Source organism: Biomphalaria glabrata, chromosome 8 (assembly GCF_947242115.1).
Source record: "Biomphalaria glabrata chromosome 8, xgBioGlab47.1, whole genome shotgun sequence".
NCBI classification, from domain to species: Eukaryota; Metazoa; Mollusca; class Gastropoda; family Planorbidae; genus Biomphalaria; species Biomphalaria glabrata.
Window position 1 is genome coordinate 16,214,698 of NC_074718.1, and position 14,119 is coordinate 16,228,816.

Below are 14,119 nucleotides of genomic sequence, written 5' to 3' on the forward strand. Positions count from 1 at the left end.
TGCAGATTCTGAGATACCTACAGTGCATTATCTTGCTACTCTTCTAATAAAAAAAATGTTAAGTCAAAAACAAAATCTGCTATTCACTGCACAGCCCAGCGGCTGGTACATATTGATAAGTATAGTTTTACTGTAGTTTTTTTTTTTACTGGAGGAGGGAAGGATAACCCATTTTGGCTACACTCACGAAATGTAGTATTTGTAGCTTTGCTTTTCCTTTCATTGGAAAGGCGGGTTAGCCTCAAAACCACTCTTAGCTACGCTCATGGAATTTAGTGACTGTAGTTTTGTTTATATTTTGTTATCGAAAAGGGAAGTCTTTCGTGAAAACCATCTGGAAGGGGGGTTTTAAACTCACCCCCCCCTTTGACTACGCTCGTAGAATTTGGTGACTTTATTTCACTTTAGTTTAATATTGAAGAGGGAGGGGGGTTCTTAATCTAAAAATATAGGGGGGTTTTAAACTTGAAAACCCTCTGGCTGCTATGGTGCAAATGATGGTTTAATATTAAAATATCACCTACAATAAACCAAATTACAAGAAAAAAGTCACAAAGTTCCACCTCCCTCTAGGGGAGGATTCAGGGCACCCCTGGCTACACCCATGCTCCATTTTCTGGTGATCACAAATGTCTAACCTGTGACCACAAATGTGTATCTAGGATTGGCCTCTTTATTCACATGAAAAGATGCAAAGGGAATGGTGGAACATATTAAAATTTTACAGTCAAATTTTACATGAAACATTTTGTTGTAAAGAAAAAAAAAAACCAACAAAGTTTAGATTGCCGAAATATTTTATTGACTTTTATTAAAAGTAACACCTACTTTTGACATCAAATACAGGAATGGCTTCATTTTTACATACACAAAATCTGGCCTAATGATCCAGAGCTAAACACATTTTGCCAATATTCCCAATGGGGCTCACCAAATAATAAATATAAATAGCATGAATTACTTAATATGAGTAAAACAAGTGAAGTTGGTTCAAAATGACAGAGTATTGTATTGTACATAGTTTGTTTTAAATTTGTACACAGCATACACAGTACATGGACAGACTTGTTCATCCACAGGAACACACCTATGTACACATACATGGACACATGAAACTGAATAGTGAACTGATTAATTTAAAACAAAACATTTAGATCTAGTATCTTCTATGGTCCATAGAGTATCCATAAAATCACTGACCTGTAAACAACTCACCTACACATCATTAAAATAATGGATTAACATGAGGCATTGAGTATTGCAAGTTATAGCCTTGCACCTGCCAACTTAAAAAAAAAGTACAAATCAAATCCCATTCACACTGGAGTTCTGGCTGATGAACAAGAAAACTGAATACAAGGGAAATAAAGCTGTCCAAGATTATTGTGAAATTTCAATGAATTCAAGCACAGGGTTAGGGGCTAGTGGATGGACTAGACCAACTGCTAATAGTACACATCTCCTTCTCATAGCTAGTCAATGCATGAAAAAACAACAACACATTTCCTTGTTTGCCTACAATCAAGTTTCTACCAGGAAATAGAATTCAGTCAGCTTAAAACAGAGCAACATGAGTTGAGAGCCCAGCACATTATGTAAGTCTTGATGCACTAATCATACTGTCTTTAATCTCAATAGCATTTTAATGGTGACAAAAAAAAATAAAACAACCCATCTCTCCAAACACAGAGACTATTAATGCAAAGTTACACACACACACACAAAACAGACCCGTCTAATATCACAGACTAATGATGAACTAATTGATAAGTATAAATTGTAGACACATTCCATCTCTAGATCACACTTACCATAAACACTTGTCATTTCTTTCATTTTACTTTAACAAAACAAAACAAGAAGTGATGAAACTCTTGATAGGTTCCAACAGATTGAACTCCCTTAGCTGGACATACAACCAACACAAATGATATACGATAGAACTTGTTCACAACAGAACAACACATTGAAATTATAAAAAGACCAGCGATTATATCATTTTTTTTTTTACAATTGTATCAATAAAGCATTTGTGTGTGTATAATAACACAAACTATCAAGACATCTCTTATGAACAAGAAAATTGAATACTGATTTCCATTTACAAGTAGTCTATTAGACAACAACAACTAAGAAAAACCTATTTTAGACCAGCACAATGTATGCAAGTAAACTGGTTCTGGTGTCAATGTATAGTTTGGTTTTCTATAGTTATAATGTTTGGTTTGGTGTAAAGCACTAATAGTAAGACAAAATGTCCTTATAGATAATATAGATTATTATTATTATTATTATTGTCACTTCATTTGACCAGAAACATGCTTCTTAGAATGTATAGTCACTTCACATGAAAGAAAAATAGTTTAAGAATTATTAGAGAAGAAATTGACTACTATGACCTTTAGCCTTCACTACAGTTTTTAACGACATGACATTCTGTAGTGCAATATACAACCAATATACAACAAAATGAAGTAAATAGCAATGATTTTAGAATGATAGGTCTGAAGTCTTTATATCATAGAGGTTCACTATGAGCAACTGTTTGAGCATTTGTTAAATTGACTATCTATTTTGTGGGTCATATGTGACTCTGGTGATGTAGTACACTCAAGTTATTTCCAATTGGTAGTCAGGTTTATCAGTGCCAATGAATGAATGCACCAAATGAAACACACTTTCCTGTAATAATGTAGCGAGTGTTGCAAAACTAATTGTAATTATCAACATGACATGACATCTAATACATGACCTTAATGGAATGCTTATGAAATTTAAGTTTATCCCCCAAAAAAAAAGGAATCCAAGATTATGATGGAGATTGACACTTATTCTGCACTAGCTTCAATAAAACTTTAGAAAAAAAAAACACAACTTTTTAGACATGTGAAAGAGGGCAAGATCAGAAGATTATTAGCAATGAAACACTGGCTAGGCCTCACAAGCTATTTAACACAAACACAAACACTGGCTAGGCCTCACAAGCTATTTAACACAAACACAAACTAATTGCCCTCGTGGTCTACTACTACATAGCTCATCCAGTCAAAATACAAACAAACAGGAGTCAAAAAAAAAAAAGGCTGCAATTGAAGCCAAAATAATTTTGTCACCCTTTTTAAAAAAATACACCAGAACATGCTAAGCAGACTTCAAAAGTTTGTGCAGACCTAAAAAGCAGCTTGAGCTGATGTCGCGAGTCCTGTGACATCTTTCATGACAGAGTGTCAATCCCTGACTAAGGATATTAACTCAAACACATCCATAGTGCCAACAGACAGATCTAGTTGAAGAGAATAGACTCTGGGTCCTGGTTCCTCAGCTGAGCAATGTGTCGAAGGACATCTTTCTTGGTGATGATACCAAGCAGGCGGCTGTGTTTAAATAATAAAAGCTAATGAAATAAACTGGTCTCAGAGTCAAATATCACAACCATCATACAATCTAATTATTGTCATATCAAAAATAAGATGGAATTGCAGGGGACAATTAGTAGCAAGTATAGAAAAAAAAAGTGATTACATCAGTGTTATTTTAATAGTGATTCACTCCCCTACCTTTTCTCCCTAAAAAAATGCTAACCTTTGAGCTTCTATTTTATAGAACATGTCTGGTAAATAAATCAAAGAATTATAGCAATGGGGCAAGAGGCAAATCTCTATTCAACAATTTAAAAAAAAAAAGGTTATCTGATAATAGAGACATGAAAAAATTCCTATATGAAAACATTATTAGTAGACAGCCCATTGATTTAATATCTCTAAATGTTCCTGCTACTCTAAGAAACAAAAGGTACTCACAAAAATGTTGCAATGACTTACCCATTGTGAGTGACCAATGTTTGTCTAAGTCCCAATTTCCTGAACATTTCCACTACTGTCTCCATTGGCGTCTGGTCAGTTATGGTCACTGGAGCCTGTAGAAAAGGAAATACATAGTCAAACATTTAAACATAGACGAATAATATAAGGAATACCAAAACCCCTGTGATTTCCTTTCAAACCTTACATGATGTGCTGATAAAAGAGTTTCATTTTTCATACATGTGCCAAGCAAAAACTAAACTTCTATGCAGAACCAAGAATGGGGAAAGAGAGTATCATAATGGTTAGAAACATAAACTTTGGTTTTATTATTTGACACTATCACACTGATATTTTCCACTTGAAGTATTGTGTGTGCTTATTTAGGACATGATTCAAGCTGGTCATATTTCAATAGTCAATTTCCCAAAGTTTGACTTGTGTGCATGTATTCTCACTTTCTGGCAGATGTTTGGATATTGTGCCTCTAGAGTTACTTCTAGAAATACAAGATTACAATGACCATGCAATAGCCAGTGACAATTATGTAGGAAACCTAACTAGCAAAACTAACAAGATTTCTCCAAATGACTTTGTCAATGTAAGAAGTAGGTGGGGCCTAATGAAAGAAATAAGTACAAATTCTAGTGTACAGTGGACATGGTTTAATAGCAGCACTTGAGGCCTGGACTAAGAAGAGACCAATCATCATAGAATGCATGAACACTGACCATTTGCCATGTCATACAGATCTGTAACATGGCAATAAGCAATTGGTCTCCATTGCCCAGAGGTTGTGATGCCGCAGGTCAGTGTTCTATAACGAATGGTCTCGACTAAGGTCACAGAATCTACTCAGCTTTACACATTAGTTTAAATAAAATTAAGCCATTGTGATGACAATGATTTCAAGTAAAGCAAGTGTAATAATAACACTTAAAATTGCTACTTGGCTCAAACATAAAATGCACTTTAAATAACAAACAAACAAATGTCTTAGGGGTAAGTAACTAAAATTAAACTAAAAACAAAACAAGTCACTGACCATGTCTAAAATTTTTCTCAATTTCAGTGGTGCTGGTCCATTGGGGTCAACTGGGACATGTCCAGTAAAATAGATGATAGAGTTACTGACCACACCTTCTGATGTTTTGCGAGCATTGGCTAAGAAAAATAATAAACAGGAAGTTCATTTAAAAAGAATAAACTTAATTTAATTTAATATAAATAAATAATAAATAAATATAAATAGAATATCAATAAGTATCAAAAAGCAACAAACTTACCAATGGCTAGATTGAGATCCCTTCTAAGCACAAACCCTACCAAATATTGAGACTCCCTGGAGACCACCACAGGAAAGCCATTATGCTCTGTATTCCTCAGTAGACTCTCTAGTCACACACACAAAATTGAGATTATTGACTAAGGCTGGCATTTTAAAACGTAAATCTGGGTGTGTTTACCAATTAAGTCTTAGCCCTTAAATTTAAAGAACAGAAACTAGTGCCCTAAGATAAATGACTAAAGAAAACATTTTCATTTAAATTCTCTTTTTATGTTCTGACAGAGGGAAATCAAATAGTATAACATGAATTGAAAGGAAAAAAAGTTAGACCTCAGCTTAATAATTAGTTAATATTCCAAGTTTTTGATAATATTTACTAATATGTCTACATGAAAGACTAACTGCAGTGAAGGGAAAAAAAGCTAACTAATAATTAAATCAACATATACACTCACCAGTTTCTTCCACTGTCATAGAGTCCTGAGTGATGACTGCCAGTGGGGGATCATTTCTCCTGTGTAGAGGTCAAGATAGAATATTAATGAATTTTTTTTTTACAGAAACCAAAAAGTCTCAGGAAAAAGATTTAATTTTTTTTGGTTTCATTATTAAAAACTTAGGAGGTATAAGAACTCAAGTGGGAGGTGAGCCAAGTCACAAGTCAAGGTATGGTTAAGTCACAAGTGAAGGTTTGGCCAAGTATGACCATCTCACAAATTCTCAGAAAATGTGAAGACTTTCAGACAAGGTACAGTAGCAGGAAAAAGAAATGAAGGCAGACAATAAAGAAATAATGAACAGACTTCACTGTTTGTGAGATTCTAAGGTAGGACTGGAAGCAATAAGTGAATAGAACACTTTGTCTTCATAGTTCACCAGACAAGTGACAGGGAATTTTTCAAAAAGACTTTATGATTGGAAGATATCAAACCTACTAATTGTAAGATTGATGTTAAGACAATGAACTAAATTGAATCTATTTTGGTAAATTAATTATTGTGGATATGAGCTAACAGAATAACAGTACTTTGAGAATGGTTTTATTAAATGGAAACAAATAAATAAGCATTAAAAGAAATTTAATTATTCTTACATTGAACAAGAAGTAGACTAGATAAGCTTTTTATTCACAATATTAAAATGTTGAAGTTAGTGATAATTATATTTTATTTTTTTGATAACATTCTCATTCATAAAATTATTGAAATGTAATACTAATATACATTTTAGAAGTTTATAATTTTATGATTTCCAGTAGATACATAAAAACAAACAACTAACTACTCCAACAGTACTGAAGTTCTATGTACTGACAACAAAGAAATCGCTATACAGTTCTTGATGACTGTATAATTAACACTGACACAAAGTAGATACTGTAGCTAAATATCTTTATGAAAGTCCTTTAGCTAATGGATTTTATTTTTGTACTAACTAAAAGTTTATCATGAGCACAAAAAAAAAATTGAAAGCCAACTAAAAAATAATTGATGACTGTATGTAAGAAAATATAAAAAAAAAAGCAGTGCATTAAGTGTTTTTTTTGTGAAGCTTGATTAGAAATCAAACTGATATAAATGATATAAACCTATCACAATTTTAATGTCTATTGCCATCAATCATCAAACTATGTATAGTGTTGGATTCAGAGAAGCAAATGTTCCCCATTTAAAAATACAGGATCAAAACCTTGTGGTTACATGACATTTTCCCATACAGTTGAGTGCAAGTCTGGGACAGGAATAATTTCATGAATTATTATCACTTTTGATTAACTAAGGCAGTGTTTCCCAAACTGTGTTCCGTGGAACACTAGGTTACCACCAGGCCTGAATAGGTGTTCCACGAACTACTGGAATAATTAACTAGTATGTCCTTCTTTAGAATAAAATAAATTCTTTAACATGTCTATGAACTAAAAGATGAACCATTAAATATGAATCACAATATTTTAAAACAAGCTTTCATTGTTGTTTATTTGTTCTTCAGTTTCCTACAACCTTTTGTGGGAAGACAAATTCTCTTATGTTGCAACAAAGTCAAAGTCTAGAAGATTGATATCAATATATAGATTGTTAAAAAGTTTTATACTTGGGAAAAAAAAAGAAAAAAAAAAGCTAAACTGATACAATGGCTTAAATTTTTAAAAATTTAATAACCTAAAAAAAAGCACAATGTTTTGTCAAGGAAAAAGTTTGGGAAACACTGGACAAAGCTATCATTAAAATCAAACTAAATTAAAGGACTAGGCAGAGTAACTGATTGGGTGATAACTGGGGAAAATGTGTATAGAATGTTTTCATTATTCTCATTTGTTACATAGAATTAATTACCATTGGTGTTTGAAATAAATACATTTTATAAATATTTAAAATAGCAACTTTAAAATTTGAAAAATGATATATAAAAAAAAAGTTCTTTAATACCATAAATGATATTAGCATTTCCAGAGTAAGCAAAATGTCCACTTCCATTTAATGCAAGTGAAAATTATTAATAAGGCAGCATTGTCCCATAATTAGATAAAACATTGTCAGAGAGGAAAAGCAAGGGAAGGTAATTACATCCTGCACACAATGACCTTTAAACAATTAAGATTATTTGATTCTAGATTTGTTTAAAATAAATTTGAAGATATTAATTAAAAAAAAAAACCACTATTATAATACACTACATTTTGGATGGGAAAAACTTTTCAACAAAATGATCCAATAGCTTGAACTATGAACATCATTAGACTACATTTGGTTTCTGTGAACATTGGGCCACATGCAGTAAGTACTGTCTAACATTTATATTGGTATGTAACTTCTATACAGACAACACACACATGAGTGTCCTAGACTTGTGTACAGTGATATATAGAGTCAGAAAACAATGTCTCAACCAAATGAGTACATGGGATTTGTAAACAGATAGGAATTCATTGCATTAGATTAATAAATTGACCAACAATAAATAGGTTTTACTGTGCTTACTTTTAGCGGACAGAATTTTACATGACCTCATATACTTTGAGAGATAATTTTAAAAGTTTTCCGTGACATGAAATGTGTCTCTGTTTTTCTTCTTTGCTTGAATGACATTCAGAATGAACAGGCAGGAAGCAGTTATTCAATAGAAATCAAGTAGCACTGTAAAGTTTTAGTTCTATGATGCTCATAATATGGAAGTTTACATCTTGACATGTCTGTTACTTTATACTAAAGATTTTTGTTTGTTTACACACTTAATGCTTTACTCTCTATTGCTCTAAAAAAACACTCTCTCTGCCCCCCCTCTTTTCGGCTTTGACAAACACACACACAAAGACATGCACAACTATACACACAAATGATTGTGATATAATTAATAGATACACAAAAGTGTTAGTTGCAAACACAGAGTTGATTTTGTTGATTACAAGACATAAAACTCACACGCCAGTTCCATAGCGCCAGTAGCTAGAGTGATGGGAGAGTTGGGTTAATAGAGTATAACAAGATAAGTATCATGATGGAATGCTGGCCAGTCAGAGGATAGAAGAGAAAGACACAAGTTTAAGAAACAAATGAGCTAGTAGAACAAAGCCAATGTTAACACAATGACCACTATAGTACCTTAAAACAAGGATGCAATACTTTTCTTAAACATCATAAGTCTTTACAAAAAAATGACTTTCATATCTAATGTATTGGTGTGGTCAACAAATGTGTCCACCAAATCCTTATAAAGGAATAATTAATGTCTTTAACCCCAAACCATAGACCAACAAAAAAACAAAACAAGGTGAATAAAGAAAAAATGCTTCAGAATAAAAAAAAGGGAAAATATTTGATCCTTTTTATTGTTCAAACTTGAGGTAAATGAAAGGGTCAGTCATGTTTGTCCTCACTCTCACTTGGTTCTTGTCAACTGATATTACAATTAATAATGGATTGTTGGAGCATACTTCTATAACTAATGTGTTCTTTTAATATAAACAACTACAAGCTGGCACATATGAACAAACTAATGCTTTAGATGTTTCTACATTAATTTTGACTGAATCAACCCCCAGCTAGTGGTTCTGATTCTACTGCCTCACTACAAAAAAAAAAAGCCAATGAAGTATTTCTGTAACTCAAAACATCTGGCAAGATGCAAGTCATAAAGTTGACCAAAATGGACAACATCAAGGAAAACGTCTAAAGAAAATGGTTGCAGGACAAACATTTTTTTTCTATACAAGGCAGATATATACAAATTAGGTGAAAAACAAATTGAAGAAAAAAAAAAAAAATTCTGTGTGGACTGCAAACCTGAAACTGAGTCTAAGAAAAAAGATGGAAATAAAATGTACAATTTTAGTTCAGATGACAAAATGGATATGACATGTTCACAGTAAGTAAGACAAGACATTGATGCCATCAAGTTTTGAAAGAGTTACTAAGAATAACAAAATGTTAAACTCAAAGTTATTTTATCAGCTTCCCAAACAGCAAAGTGATGGGGCATGCTCATAACAAATTAGTTAACAATATTTGATATAGTCTTTATGTCCATTTCACTCTATTTAGTAATTACAGAATATTTTAGCTTTGCCTCACTGACATGTTTGGGAAACTTATGTTTCAATAAAAAGAGAATTAAATACTTGGACAAAAAATCTGTCAAAAAATGTTAATATGTTAAAGGATAAATCAAACTGGCTCAAAACTTTAATCTGTCCAAACTCATTTTTAAAGATGTTAAGACAGGCCACAGGTTAAACAAGCATTTTGAGTCTTTCAATTGAGTGAGCACATCATGTACAATCTTATGCAATCTAGGAAATGCTACTTATCAGCTTACCGTGGCCTCATGACATCAGCTGCTATTGTTGTATGTGTAAACTCTTCCTTGTGGTCAAGGTATGGATATCCATTGAGGGCTATGTGAGCATCATAACTGAATGGCTTGTCAAGGTTTATGTAACGAAGCCAAACTTTTAGACTACAGTGAAAAGTTACTTTTTTTAAGACTTAAATTATAAAATATTTCAATGCTAAAGTTCAATATTTTAGTTTTAAGATGGAAAAAAAGATTATGAATGAATCATTAGATTTAACTTTTTAGAGTGACAAACAACATTCTTGTTTACAACTTGCTCAGTTGGAATCCAGTTTGAATAAGAGCAAAATAAATTAAAATGTAATTTTAGATTTAAAAAAAAGATGTTTTATAAAATTAAACAAATCATTGTTCTAAAGATTTGAAATAGTTAAACCTATAAATTACCTCTGTTTAGAATAAGTTATTTAACATGAAAACTATGACAATTACAATAAAATGAGATAAATCTAATTAATTAATATCACATGATAATCAAACAGAGAATAGTAGAAAGAATATTAGTTTATTAATTTATCCATTTATTTAGTTAAAATTATGTTATATATGTATGGAATGGATTGCCTGAATCTGCCAGGAAAAACGTCTTTGAAGAGTCAATTATTAACATGCATGACTAGATTGACACATGAAATGAGAAGGATGTAATTATCTTCTTTTTTGAAGTAACGTCTGTACTATATAAGATAGACAACAAGAAGGCATTTATTTTAAAGAATAGAATTCATTCAGTGTGTTGAACAAAACAAAGTAATACATGCATCTTTATTTCATTTAGTTCTAAAGAATTCATTTAGATGCTTTATAAAATTTTGTTTGTTTGTATAACACCTATGTGTCAGGAGGAGTATTTTATTAGGTCTAATACAATTATGAACACGTATAGCAAAGTAGTTATTGTCTTCTATTGAAATAAAAAAGAAATAAATCCTTATATAGCTTTTAAAGTTGATAATGCTACATACTCAGTGCTTTCTTGAGCTGTGAAAACAAAGTTAAAACTTTGTAAAGGTAACTTCTCAGAGAACGATTCTATTTCAAAGGATACATACTTTCTCTACCTAGGGCATCACCAACCCACTTGCTGGTCATTGCAGCAGCCATCATGGGGACAATGTACTCCAGACCACCGGTCAATTCAAACATGATGACCACAAGTGAAACTGAAAGGTAAAACACAAGGCAATTGGAAGCACCGCTACAAACTGATAAGAACCCTATCCTTCCCATCCTACATGCTGATGATGGACTGACCTGTCATACGTGTGACTCCACCAAGGGCAGCTGCAGCCCCCACCATGGCGTAGAGTCCTGGTGTGATGATACATTTACCTTGGGACTCACAAATATTGGAAAAGAACACACTGTTAGCATTGTTCCTGTAAAAAGTGGAAACATTATCCTAATACTGTATAGTAAAAAGGTTACTGGTGGGGAAAGGGACATTTTATTTTTGCATAACTATAAATGATATGAAGCAAAACCATAGAGAATCCCTTCAAAATACATTGAAAAGCTAATGTCTGAAGGAAAAGATAATGAACTTATGATTATAAACTTGTATCACAAATCTGTAACTATTTAGACAATCAAAGCTTGTCAGGATGAAAAACTTGGAGTGACTATAATTTCCAATGGTAAATACTTACACAACTAATTGCTCCACACCAATGCCTACAATTCTCCCTATGATTGAACCCACTGCCATGCTGGGAATAAACAAACCAGCTGGAATCTGCACAGAAAGAATAAATTGTAAATGTTAAAAAAACAATAATGAAGAAAAATAATGAAGGTTATTAGTAACATTTATTGCATTAAAAAAAGCTTATTTTATATTATAAAAATGTATTTCAAGTTGAGGTAAATAAAATACCTTAATACCAAATGTAAAAATGGTTATAATCATCTTAAAGATGAGTGCCAGGGCCAGTTTCCAAACTGCACTTCCCACACCTGCACCAGCTAATGCAGACCACTTGAACGGGTCAGTTATATTGCTGCTTCGCTTATAATCACTGTAGATGGGGGAAAGAAAGTGATAAACACACAGAGACACATAGAAGCACTTTAGTTGAATCCTAACAGACATTCCTATGAAGGTTCAAGTCCTACCAAATTTCTGTATCATCCTCTGGTCCACAGCGACTGACTAGGAGTCTAATAAGTTCACTGGAGTTCATCCTGGTATATGGATTGGGGTAACTGAGCAAGGCAGTAATAAAGACAATGCCAAGCACCTGTGAGAAGACATTAGATTTGAACCATTTGATCATGTGCTCTACAGAGATTTGAATAATGAGAAAAAAAAAACAGGCTCATGGTTTCGAATCCATTCCATTTATTATTTTAGTTGTTTTAACATTTCCAGGCTCATTTTGCAATATATAAAAAACCCATTAGGGATGGACAGGCCTGTAAATGGCAGAGATTCTGATCCTAGTACAAGACTGATCGGAAGGGACAGGGGAAGTGATCTTTTACATTTTAATCAAAGAAAAAAAAATCAATGTAAAGAAATATAGCTGTTGCTACTAAGAAAACTAAAATTATAATTTTCACTCTCTCCTAACTCTTCTGTCAACTCATTGAAACAAAGCACATGTCTCTTAACTTCTATCTCTAACAAGAACAGAAACAAAAATATTGTGCACAGGTAAATCTACAACAGGTAGATTTCAATGAAGTCCACTCAAGAAGGACAATATCAAGATGTTTGTGGCCACTTTCAAGAAAGCCAACCAATCAACTAGCTGAAATACTCAGGACATGTGACCATACACCTTTAGCACTGCTACCCAATAGAAGTAACTGGTGGAATAAGAAGTACAAGAATTCTAGTATTAGAAGTATTAGAGTTGATCTAAATTATTTCTTACTTTGAAAAGTTCAAACTTAAAGACCAAAAAGAGTAAAATAAGAGAAGCACAAAACAATATTCTGTTTGAGTATATTTTATACACAAATATATTTTCTTGGTGAAACAAAATGAAAAGAAATTAATAGCGATCAACATTTCAATAATGAAGTTCTTCAAATATCTATATGGAAGAAATTTGTATCACGCCATACAGTGTTTTTTTTTCTGTTTAAATTTCTAGGCAACAAGACACTTTTATAGCTGATAATTTAAAATAAGTAAACTATACATTTTGAATTTAGGAAAAACTCACCACTCCACTTGGCTAATTTCAAATATGGGAAATATAACATTGATCAATAACTTAACTTAAACTTAACCACCCAAGACAGATTTCGGTCTAATATTTAACTTCCCATCACATATGGCAATGTATCAGGCAAACAGACTTACCTCAAAGATTGGATAGTTTCCAAGGCGAGACATCTTCCTATATCTACACCACATGATGTTAAACTTGATGAAGAATTTACCAAAGAGACCCTGAAGGACAAGAGATGTTCTTGTAAATCAATCCCAAAACAAAATAAGAATACACAAATGTACACTGGAAAGTGTTTTACTGTACCCCAAGTGCTCCAATGAGAATAAAGGGAATCAACTCCTGCAAGGTCCAAGGTTCATTGTAGTCTATAGAGAACATCACCAAATGGTCATTGCCAAAGGGATTGATGGATCTCAAGATAAATGCAGCAATCAGTGCACAGAAGAAAGATCTCCATAATGTTTTCAGTGGGAAGTAGTAACTGACCTACACAAATAAAAAAGTACAGTCAAGTGACAAAAACACAAACAAAACAGTTGATTCCTTGCAAAATAGCTTTTAGTACATTAAAATAAAAGGTTTTATGAATTATTGAGACTAAAATCACAAAATGTTTAGTTTCCATATAGATTCTAGATCTTAAACATAAGGGAAACTGTTAGAAGAAATGTAAAAAATAGGAAGAAATCCAACACAGAGTTGTTCTTGTTATACACAACTGAGAAAGAACCTCTTTAAACTATTTTGCTATAAAATACAAACTTAAAATAGTAATGATTTTATATAGTGCTTTTATTTAGGATCATGGTGCTAAGAACATAAGAGGCATTGATGTTATATTTTGCTTATTACAATAAACCTTGCATTTATTGACAAATGAAGTTATCAAACAGTTTACTGTACGTGGTGCATTTAATTTTCTGTTAATTGAATGCGCTTTGTAATCAAGTGAATTAAGCATATATAAACATGAAAAATATATATATATGTTA

At 32.4% G+C, this 14,119-nt stretch overlaps 1 protein-coding gene across 16 annotated transcripts in view; it reads right to left on the minus strand.

Moving 5' to 3' along the window:
• Window positions 1-779: 779 nt before the first annotated feature.
• Window positions 780-14,119, minus strand: part of LOC106060049 (H(+)/Cl(-) exchange transporter 4-like) — an 83,932-nt gene continuing 70,592 nt past the window's right edge. For 14 of the 16 annotated variants that reach the window (XM_056038836.1, XM_056038835.1, XM_056038840.1 and 11 more), the window contains 14 exons: window positions 13,431-13,613; window positions 13,256-13,345; window positions 12,058-12,182; window positions 11,819-11,960; window positions 11,592-11,677; window positions 11,197-11,321; window positions 10,991-11,105; window positions 9,904-9,999; window positions 8,511-8,534; window positions 5,547-5,605; window positions 5,090-5,197; window positions 4,849-4,967; window positions 3,822-3,916; window positions 780-3,374 (listed from right to left, as the gene is read on the minus strand). In XM_056038836.1, coding sequence (XP_055894811.1) covers window positions 3,284-3,374; window positions 3,822-3,916; window positions 4,849-4,967; window positions 5,090-5,197; window positions 5,547-5,605; window positions 8,511-8,534; window positions 9,904-9,999; window positions 10,991-11,105; window positions 11,197-11,321; window positions 11,592-11,677; window positions 11,819-11,960; window positions 12,058-12,182; window positions 13,256-13,345; window positions 13,431-13,613 — 1,458 coding nt within the window. In that variant the 3' untranslated portion in view covers window positions 780-3,283. Of the gene's footprint in view, window positions 3,375-3,821; window positions 3,917-4,848; window positions 4,968-5,089; window positions 5,198-5,546; window positions 5,606-8,510; window positions 8,535-9,371; window positions 9,384-9,903; window positions 10,000-10,990; window positions 11,106-11,196; window positions 11,322-11,591; window positions 11,678-11,818; window positions 11,961-12,057; window positions 12,183-13,255; window positions 13,346-13,430; window positions 13,614-14,119 lie in introns of all 16 variants that reach the window. The other 2 variants (XM_056038837.1, XM_056038838.1) reach the window with 2 other exon arrangements.